Raw genomic sequence first — 10,780 nt, 5'->3', positions numbered from 1 at the left:
ACGGCGGGGAAGGCGTGGTTCTGCCACAGGCCTACAGAGGGCGCTGCGAGCCTTCCCAAGCAAGACCCGCGGCTTCGGCGCGTCCAAAATCCTTTCCATCCGCAGCAGGCAAAGGCGCCCCCCCCCCCCCAGATGCCCGCCAAGCCAAGCCAAGCAGACCTTCCCCTCTTTCGGCACGCAGTCGCAGGGCATTTTTTTTTAAAAGCGATCCCGGATTTAGGTAGGCAGCCAAGAGAAAGCCTTTTGGGGGAGGGGGAAGCGAATCAGGGGGTGCCTTCGGCCTTGTAGATCGCACCCCCTGGCCCAGCGGCGGGGGTGGGGAGATGGTTCGACGTCCTGCTGAAAACGCAGACTAACCACCGAGCTGGGCTGGCGGCTCCTATTTCCCTCCGATATCATTTCTTCTTTTGTGGCGAGTGACCTTCCGTTTGGAAGCCGATGACTTTCCGTCCGCCCCAGCCTTCCTTTATTAAGATTACATCGATTTGCAAAATAATTCAAATAAATCAATACATAAACAAATACATAAATAAATCTGTGTGTTTTTTTTTTTGAAGTCACCGTCAGTCACACAGGCAGGCTTAAAACTCCTGGTTCCAGGCCGAGCCGAGCCGAGCCAGAAACCAGCGCCGCAGCTTTTGGCGGAGCGCACTGCCCAGGCAATCGAGGGCGGGCTTTGCTCGTTTGCTTTAAGCAAGGGATTCGTCCCACTGGACCGAGAGGGGCTTACTTCCGAGTAAACCAGCGCTGCATTTCGCTGCCGGACTGGGGCCCTCCCATTTCAGAACAAGGCTCCACGCACCCACTCGAGAGGCAGTCCTGTTGAGCTCCCCTAGCAAAGGCGGCGGGAGACCGGGTTCCCCCGCGCTTCCTTTGGGCCGGGGACCCGCGCGGGTCCTGCCCTTCGCGGCCCTCCCCGCCCTCGCCAGCGCCTCCTTCCTCGCTTGGCAAGAAACAGCCCGCGGCTCCGGGGGGCGAAATACACCAACACATCAAATCATAAGAAGAGCACCGAGCCTTCTTTGCATTCGGCCCGATTGCATGGTGAAAAAAAGAAGACGAGGATTGGGGAGGGGGGCAATCCCGATCAATACCGTCACCCTTGCTGAGGCCCTGATTAATATTTGATGCCCCCCCCCTCGCCCGCTTCCCGACGAGTCCTGCGCCGAGGATGGGCGCCCGCGCTCGCCTGTCTCCAGCATGATTTTTTAATGACTCCCCCAGCTGCCTCTTTCCATTTCCCACCGTCAACAACCATCTGGTCTCTGATTAGCACCTCAATGCTCATTTAAGCATTCTCATTTGGGAAGGGGAGAAAAGTCGGGGGGGGGGCGTGGAGCAGGAGAAAGGCGCTCCGGAAAATATTGTAACTTTCTTCCCCCCGGAGGGCTCCTTTTAGGAAGATTAGGCGAGCTTTGAAGGACTCCCTGTCTTTCCTTCATTCCTTCCTTGACTTGGTAAGGGGACAATAGAGACCTTCCGTCCAGCCCAACGCCTCTGGCAACCTCTCTTTGCCTGCGAGGACTCCTACCCAAACTGCATAAGGGGGGCTGGCAAACCGACGCCTTCCAGGGGAAACTGCCTCAATACAGCCTGGTTTGATTTCTCTTATCTTGCTTTCCCACCCCTCCCAATAACGAGAACATCCCAGACTTTCTGTCCATAGAACCATTTGAGTTCCAAATGAAATAATTCTAGAGCGGGGCATATTTATCACGACTCGATGGACATGAGGCCTGCTTTGGAAAACAATTGCCCTAGGGTCGTTTTTTGTATCCTTGGGGGGGGGGGAGAGATAAAAAAGCTCCCTCTTTAAAGACTATCTGCCTACTTAACAAGCCAGAAATTTGCAGCTAACAGACATGTAAAAAAATAAAAATAAAAAAAATAAAATAAAAGAAAGAAAAAGCAATCACAGCTTGACTGGTAGAGAAATTATCTTACCAGATCAAGGCAAAATACTCCATTCTATAAAGTGCAATGCATGTTGGGAATTTTTCATGAATATTAAGGGATGTCAGCCAACTGCAAAAAAAAACTTTTAGCCAGTTTATCATCTGCCTTTTAAAAATTAATTGATTTGTTCATTGAATTAAAATATATTTGCATATCAGTAACACCTGGATAGAGGAGCCTTTTTTGAAGGAAATATAAAATGATATAGAATTTTAAACACTAAAAAGCTAGCAGTCATTGATGGAGCAGAAAATAGTCTTGTTCTTTTTCCTTCACTATAACAAAATAGCCCATCAGAACAAAAAGAGGCTCATAAAAAAACAAAACAAGCATAATACCACTTCCTGGCAGATCCAATGGTTTAAAATGTCTGCCCTGCTCCAAGATTAATCAGCTAACATTTGAGTTGATTGAGCTATGCACTGGACTGAAAAGACACGGGGCTTTGCTAAGAAGATGGAAACCGTAAAGCCTTTCCAGAGCTTCATGAATTCAGCAAAACCAAAATCCACCTCTGCAGCAGGAGGATTATCATTTCATTTTCTTTATTAGACAAAAATATACGATTTCAACAAGTTTTTGCTGTGGCGCTATTTACAATTTGAAATCACTTTATATACAGAAAAAAATAATACAAGCACATGATAATTTTTTTAACCAAAAACAAGTGATCCAGTCATGGTTAGAATTACACATTCTGGAAATGGTACAACAGAAAAGGGGAAAATCCAGTTAGGGAGCGGGGGAAATTATTATGTTTTGACGGATTGGTACCACTTTATTGCAAAAATGAGATTGATGGGAGTCGTTTAGAGCATTCCCATTTCCCCCCTGTTCTTTAGAACAGTCTGTGAAATTTTCTTTTCCACTCAAAACAAAAATTAATCAAGCAGAAGGAAGAGTTGTTAAAATTCACGATGTTCCCTCTTGCTGAGTCAAAGAGCTGTTGGGAAGAAAAGACAGAACCGTCTATCAGTAAAAGCTCAGCTACGCTCGCCCATCTGCATTAGAGAACAGACGAGGGATCATTATTTCACACAATAGTAATAGCAACTTGACCAAGAAAGGGAGAGGGTCAGGATTTTTTTAAAGAAAACTGTCAGGCTAAAGTATACAGTTTGTAAGTTTTTGCCATACTTGAAAAGCTTTACAGAATTGTTGTTTTGGTTTATGAGAGTGAAAGTGTGCTTGAATTCATTTGGATTAGCCAAGCACTTTCTTTCCTTTAAGTAAATTTCTGTGAACAAGAACTCACTTGTCCCGGACAGCCCGAAAGGGGGATTTTAACGGTTGAGGTGGAGAGTCAGTCCTCGGGACGTTTTCTCTTTCTGCGGGGGGGGGGGGGAGGGAGAAAGAAAGAAAAGAGAGGAAACCTCTTAACTAAGTTTGCCAGCACCGACACAACACAGTTGCAGCGACTCAGGGAAACAAAGGAAGGATTTCTCCACCACCACAGCGAGATTCACAGGGCACTGCTGGAGAACTGGGCTGGTATTGGGGCCTGCAGCCTGAGCCTACATACGCCAACTCCGAAGGAAGCCCCCCTGAGTTCAACGGGGCTTACTCCCAATTAGGTGTGCATGGGGTGGATTACTTGTGTACAGACCGTGCTGTGAACCAGAACCTCCCTGCTTAAAACCTTGCCTCTACTGTGACCTCTCTTGCTGACCTTAGGCTAGCCAGCCTCCCTCTCTCCACTCAAGCGCTCTCCATGTGCAACACAGAGAAAGAAATGCTAACCTACCCTACAAGGTTGTTGCACAGAAATAATATCTGTGAAACACACAGAACAAGCAAAAAAAAAATCACATTGATGTTAAGATTGTTACTGTTAGCATCATTGTACCGAGACCTTGACAAGCACCAAAGAGAGAAAAGATGCTTGTATCTTTCCCTATCCCTTGAGCCAAAAAGGAAGGCAGGATATAAATGCTTTTCATTCATTCATAACTAATGTGTCTTCTTCTGCAAAGGCCATTTAACACCCACACCTTGTCTCTTTTTCAGGAGTCAAAGATTAAAGGGTGCCACTAAACAGTAAAGTGGAGTTAAAATTATGAAGGGTTCAGGATATCAATTAGAAAGATTATTCTGTTTTAAGCAGCTATGCCAGCCTCCATTAAAAAAAAAAAACCAGTGAGGCTAGTCCTCATGAGGCTTCAGAAAAAAATACCATGGTTAAGCAGGTACTGCTGCACTCAACCCCCTCGAGAAAAAAAAAAGCTTCGTGGGGCAAGTATTTAGAAGAACCCAAGTTGGTTCAAGCAAGGAGTCTCAGGATATTTGTTAAGAAGTCAGCTCCTCTGAGCCAAATCAGAGGGAGTTACTTCACAGCAGGCAGCTCATGCACAGCCCACCCCGGCCCAATGTTGTAAGCCTTACCTATGTGTTTGGGGCTGGTCCTTTCCGATGGCTTTTCAGTGCTGAGCGCAGTTAGCATAGATGGCTGCGGCTGGGCCTGGAGAGGGTGGTTGTGATGTGTGGCGTGGTGGTGGTGGTGGTGGTTAACTCCCAAAAAGGACCTCACATTTAACAAGGAGCTCTGGGTAAGGAAGGGCCCGTTAGTCCAGTTATGGAACTTGCCGATCTGGCAGGTGTAAAGTCCATGGCTGGGGAGGAAAGCCGGGTGCTGGAGCTGGGGGGAGGCGTGGTTCACCTGGGCAGGAGGTGAAGGGGGCGTTGGCTTGTGGAGGCCCCCGTCAGGGCTGGTTGCAGTCTCTGCCAATGACCAGATTTTGGGTTTGTGGTGAGGTGGGCCTGGTAGATTATTTTGTCTGTTGGGGCTCAGGATCTGGGTGGGGTTGTCTGAGGCTTCCTTCACTAGGGACAGGGCCTCATTGGGTTTAAGTCCTTCAGGCCCAGACAGGGGCAAAACCTTCTCTTTCTCCAAAGAATCGTCATCACTACTTTGCCTTAAGAGTTCCACCTTCTCTTCCTCTTCCTCATTACTCTGCTCACCGTCATTCTCATCTATTTTGTCAATGTCAATACTTTCCAGGTCTATCTCTTCATCATCTTCATTCTTCTCAGGATCCCCCTCATTGTCACTACCAAAGAGGTTCCCGTCCTCCTGATCTTTGCTCCTCGATCCCCATGTGACCTTGTTCTCCTTCTTGAGGCGCCGGCGGGCATTGGCAAACCAGGTAGAGACCTGAGTGAGGGTCATCTTGGTGATGATGGCCAGCATGATCTTCTCACCCTTGGTCGGGTAGGGGTTCTTGCGGTGCTCATTTAGCCAGGCCTTTAAGGTGCTGGTGCTCTCTCGAGTGGCATTCTTGGGCCTTCCAGGGTCGCCATATTGGAATTGTCCATACGGATAATAACCAGGAGTGGTATGAGCACCAAAAGTGGCGGGGTGAACTCCGGGGTTGTCCTTCAGTTCGTACTGGGAACCCTGAAACACATTCAGACATTTGGGGGGGGGGAGAGAAAAGCGAGAATAAGGACACTGCTTGAGGGCTACATTTCCACAGGCTTTGTCTTTCTGTCTCAATCCACCAGCTTTCCCAAAGTGATATTCCCTTTACAAGGGCAGACAGAGAGACACAGGCCTCTCTCTGATCTCCTGCAAAAAAGAAGAAGAAAAAGTCTTCCTCCTCATCAAATTCAACTCAGACTTTCCCCTTCCAATTCACATCTAAGAGGCAATATTTATTGTGCTGTTCAAAATAAGCAAGGCCCCCTGAAAAGAGTAGTGACCCTCACTGAGATAATATCAGCACATCAGCATGGGGTTGCTGAGGCAAGTCTGCTGCAATGGGGGCGGTGAGGTCGATTCCTGCCCAGCCTCAGCAGCATTTGAAAAAGCAGCTCACAAAGTAAACAGGATGGGGAGGCCGAACTGAAACGGGGCTGTTGTGCATGCCTTGCAAAGGCACCATCCCAGTCAGAGCATAGCGCATGGAAATCTCAGGGACTGGAAAGAGGACAAGGCACCTTCCTGATCCTCTTCCCCTGGGACTGGCCACGCTGAGCTTGCGCTCCACTTTGTCCATCGACTTCAGCAACATCGGGCTTTGGGCAGCAGGAAAGACACAGAATCTTTGCCTCAGAGGCTGGAAATGTGACCATTCCGTTGGACTTATTTTATTTTTCCATTCCTTCATCTCCTCGATAATCCTTTCATCTACAGAGAACAACGCACTATTTCTTTTCTTTTTGTAAGCCTCTAGTGGAGGTGATTTATTTTAAATCAATAGACGTTTTATCATCAGCAGTAAAGCAATGAGCCCATCAGGTGTTTGGGTAAATACCATGTTATCTTTTTAACAACCTCATTAGGCCTCATTATTACTGCAAATTGCACCCAAAAAAAAAATGGCATGCCTTCATTCCACTAACTTCCTGAAAGTCCAGGAGCTTCTTCAGAATGAGGCTGTGGTTTCTAGGAACTATTGATGGGGAAATGGCTCGGCAAGCTATTCCAGTAAGCTATCTTTTGCTATTCTTAAACACATTTTCTAGTTTTGCTTCCATTCCTCAAAAGCTTTCCTACTTTACAATCCACTTTAATTTGTATAATGGCAGAATCACGTGCAAGCCATTTAAAAACACAATGAAACATCCTTTGGGAGTTACAAGTGCTGGAGATATGTTTGTAAAAAAAAAACAATTTCTTTTAGGCAGGCTAACAAGAGAAATGAACAGTAAAAAAGATACCATCTGGGAAGAGAAAATGTAATTTTTAATTATAACTTAGGTGTCTGTTAGGTAACTGTTATGCTTATTATATCCTCTTTATCTCCTTGGGGATTTCTGTGATTGTTGAGATGATAAATTTTGTATCCCCCTTTTGGGAATTCTTTAGAAGTAGCCACTTGAAAATCATTACTGCTTCCCACTCCCTCACTTACTGGCGTGAAGTGAGAATTAGATCCCCTTTTTCAATGTCAGCTCTGTGTACTCCATCCACGACAAGTGGATTTATTTTTATGAATTTAAATCAAATATTTTTATTTTACAGAGAAGCGTCACATACCTTTGCAGATATTTTTTTTTTACTTCAACCTGGTAGACGCAGTAGTCTAATCAAATCACTTTTCACTAACAATGTCATTTTAATGCTTCTATAGACTATTTGGTTTTGTCATCTTGATTTATAACTATGGTGTGGTAAATGACTAATAAATGTGTTGATGATGTCCATTCAAATTACAGTGGGAAAATGCCCCATCCGGAAAAGACAAGCTGGATGTGCATTTTCATTAAAAGTACTATTTTTAAAGAACTAGTTTATGGTCCTGCTTTCCGTTTTGTTGCGACATTTCTGATCGTTATTTTTGCTGAAACCAAATTCCTCTTGGTAATCCATTGGAAATATTTACTGGAAAATCGCCAGCGCTTCTATAGTAGGACAGACGCTCCAAACAGAAAGTTGCCAATAAACAAATCAGCCCCGTGCGCGTTTTTAACCCCCGGCTAAACAGGAACCCCCCCCCCCACTAGAAATCAAACCAAATCTCCCACTCCGTTCTTGTACAATGAAAACGCCTCTTCTCTGCGTCTCTAAACTAAGGACTCTGTCAACGAAAGAGACCTTTGGAGGGGGGGGGGTTCGGCCGGCGAGCGACACGCAGCCCCAGCAAGTTTCTGTACGAGGAAGGCTGTTCAGAACCGTCCTGACCATGGGCGGGGGGGAGAGGGGGGGGTCCTGTTTCACGGGAGAGTTGTCGCAGCCTCCGCGTTGGGGCCGCCACTGAAGCCCCTAACTGCAGCAAAGTCATTGGAACCGGGGCAAGTTTCAGCGGCGGCGCCGGGGGCCGCGGCGGGGGGGGGGCGGGAGGCGGCGGCTCCCGGGGCCCCTTTCGGCTTTTGTTTCTTGGGCGGCGGCAGTTGGAGCGGGGGTGGGGGGCGAGGAGGGGCCGGGGGCCGGGCGAGCCGCGGGCGGGGGTGGCGGCCTCCCCTTCCCGCCGGGTCCCCGAGCGGAGGGGCGCGGGGCGACTCACCATCTGCGAGAAGAGGCCGAGGTCCGCGCCGTAGGGCAGGAAGGCGCTGTAGTTGGGCGCGCCGTAGGGCCCGGCGGCGGCGGCGGCGGCGGCGGCGGCGGCGGCGTACATGCCCAGCACCGAGGTGACGGCGGCCGAGGAGCCGCTGCTCAGCTCGGCGGCCCCGGGACGGCCCGCGGCGGCGGCGGCGGCGGCCAGCCCCCCCGGCCGCTCGCTGGCGCCGTCGCCGGCCGGGCTGGCGCTCAGGTAGTGCGGGTAGCCCAGCTGCGGGAAGGACATCCCGGGCGCCGGGCGGGCGGGCGGACGCGGGCGGGCGGGCGGCCCCGGGCAGCAGCAGCAGCAGCGCCGTCGGGCCTGGGCGGGCGGGCGGGGGGGGGGGCGCTGCTGGCTGGGGCGATGCGCTCGGCGCCGCACTCGCGCTCCGACTGCCGCGCCCGCCCCCAGCGCCGCCGCCGCCGCCGCTCTGCCCCCGACCATTTCAAGCGGAGCCCTTGATTGGCAGCCGCGCCCGCCCCACGCCCCGCCCACCCCCGCCGGAGCACGTGGTCGGCCGGCCCCCGGGCCGCCCGGCGCGCGCGCTCCTGCTGCGGGGCCCCGGCCCGGTCCGCGCCCGGCCTCCCCCGCCCGCCGCCGCCGCCACGCCGCGGGGCTCGGGGGCCGTCGGCGGGGAGCCGTCCAGCGCTCTTCTTGCGCCCTCCTTGCAGCCCGCCGCGGAAAGGCCACGTCGTGCTCAAGGAGAGGAAGGAGGTCTCGCCACCCCCCACCCCACCCCACCCCACCCCCCTCCTCTCCAGATGACCGAAGCCTCCTTTGCTCTGGTTCAAACTCCGGAGTTCCCACTCCAGATTAGCCGTCTTTGCAGCAAAGCTGCTCAGCTCCGGGGCCATCCGGGACCGTTCCCAGGCCTCTCGCTACTCCCACCTCCGACGTGAACGACTGCCTTTGTGCCAACTTTGGGAGCCGGGGCGCGCAAGCCCCCCCCCCCCTCTGCCGGGAGCCCGCCGCCTCCCATTGGCAGCCGCGCCTTCGGGGCCCTGCGGGCCAGGCCGGCCTGCGAGCCGCTGGCGCTCCTTGGCCGGGCTCCCGGCTCGGAGAGGCTTCGGTTGGGCCTGCGGTCTTTCCGCGGGAGGCCGGCCGAGCTTCTCTCCCCATCTCGGCAGAGCTGCCGCCCCGTCCCGCGAGTGGAAGGGCCTCCGGGTGGACTTGACTCCCAGCAAGCAGCAAGTCCCCTTTACTCCCTTTTGCCTGTTTGGGGAGGCGAAATGGAACCGGCGCCCTCCCCTCCAGCCACTTCGAAGACACTTTGCTGGGCCTGGCGCGGGACGGCGGCATGGTGCCAGTTGTGTGTGTGATGCCGCGCTGTCGGTTGTTGCCACCGCCGGCCTGGCCTCCTTCGGACCAGTTCCCACCAGCCGCAGGACCCGCTGCCCTTCTTGCCTCCCCCCGTCTCCATCCCATAGGCTCTTGTGGGGCGGCTTTGGGCCTCCTAAAAAATCTTCGCACGTTCGGGTGTTTGGAAAAGGTTGTGTTTTAAAAATGACATGTACACTTGAAGGGAAGGTCAAGTGTGAATGCGCCAGATCACGGAACACGTGTTCCATACTGACACGGCGTCTTGGCGCCTGTCCCCTCCACAAGCCCCCGTCCATTGCTCGAGGTGCCTGCTAGCTCCCTTTCCCAGGCGCTCGCTTCCGCTGGCCTCGGTTTCCCGGTTCACACGCGCGCTCTTCCTAGAGACTTGCTGAAAACCCAACCTGCTCTTTCACCAAAAATGCGTTTAATTTCTCCACTATCGGCTCCTGAAATTGGGGGGGGGGGCACAAATGGTTTACAGCAGGATCCGGCCAAGCTGAAACACCTCAGTCGCGCTCACTGAAATCCAGGGAGACGGCAAGTGACCGGGTGGCGCCCATTTTCAGCGAAGAAGAGTAGCCGCGTATTCGCACAGGCCCGGCCCCTGTCCTGGTAACCCTGCATGCTTTCACACATGCTGAATAATGCACTTTCAATCCACTTTGTGGCTGGATTTTACTGTATGAAATGGCAAAATCCACTTGCAAACCATTTTTAAAGTGGATTGAAAGTGCATTATTTGGCATGTGTGAAAGCACCCTCTTTCCCAGTGGATCCAATATGACCTCTCACTGCTTCCTGGATCTACCCCGCCGTCAGATCCACGCTCGCTCCGTCTTGGCAGCTCAAGGGAGAGGCGGGTTGCGCCCTCTGGGCACGGGGCGATTCCCCCAGGACCCGCCGATCGCCACCCACTCCCATGCCCTTCCCTCCTCCTGCAGAGATGTGGGGGGGGGAAGGCGCGCTCCTCCGGGGACGACCCCTGGGGGAGATCCCCTGGGTGCCCCCGTGTCACCCTGGAGAGCCAAAGACCGGGGCGAGCCAGCTCACAAAAGGGGGACAGGAGGGAGCGGCAACTCTCTCGCCCGGGAGCGTCTCCGGCCAAGAGTCGGCCAGGCTAGCGAAGGGAGGGAGACGCCTCCCCGGTGGGCTCCGTCGGAGACGGGCCGCGGCGGGGCTGGCTGGTTGCCTCCCTTGCCCGCAGCCCTAAAGACCCGGGTCCTTCGCGTCGCTCTCCTTCCTGGGCCGGGCTGGCTTTCTCCACTGGCACACACACACACACACACACCCATTGACTCGGAATTCCGGATCTCAACAGAACCGGGCCACGATCCCAGCCTTGGGGGCGGGGAGGGGTTGATCCCAAGAAGGGAGCGCGGGCTTCAGCCTCCCCAACGGTGCTTCAGTTTAGCTCTCGGCTGGTGCCCGGCGGTTGCCTGCGAAGGACCAGGTGGCCGGGCTCTTTGCGCTCCCCGGGGCAGTTTCCTCGGAAGTCAGTTGGACTTCCCCCGACTTCGAGGCGGCCG

At 52.9% G+C, this 10,780-nt stretch overlaps 1 protein-coding gene across 2 annotated transcripts; it reads right to left on the bottom strand.

Annotated features, from left to right (window-relative positions):
* Positions 1-2,733: 2,733 nt before the first annotated feature.
* On the bottom strand, positions 2,734-8,180 carry IRX1 (iroquois homeobox 1). 2 transcript variants are annotated; one of them, XM_056862510.1, is made up of 4 exons: positions 7,902-8,180; positions 4,339-5,350; positions 3,212-3,284; positions 2,734-2,899 (listed from the first exon to the last, which is right to left on the bottom strand). In XM_056862510.1, the coding sequence occupies exons 1-4, from the start codon at positions 8,178-8,180 to the stop codon at positions 2,869-2,871; spliced, it is 1,395 nt and encodes a 464-aa protein (XP_056718488.1). In that variant the 3' UTR covers positions 2,734-2,868. The 2 variants fall into 2 exon arrangements, with proteins under 2 accessions (XP_056718488.1, XP_056718489.1); XM_056862511.1 differs by lacking the exon at positions 3,212-3,284.
* Positions 8,181-10,780: the final 2,600 nt, after the last annotated feature.

This window comes from Euleptes europaea, chromosome 17 (assembly GCF_029931775.1).
Source record: "Euleptes europaea isolate rEulEur1 chromosome 17, rEulEur1.hap1, whole genome shotgun sequence".
Taxonomy (NCBI): domain Eukaryota; kingdom Metazoa; phylum Chordata; class Lepidosauria; order Squamata; family Sphaerodactylidae; genus Euleptes; species Euleptes europaea.
Note: the sequence above shows the minus strand (reverse complement) of the source record. Positions and strands in the feature narration are given on the sequence as shown.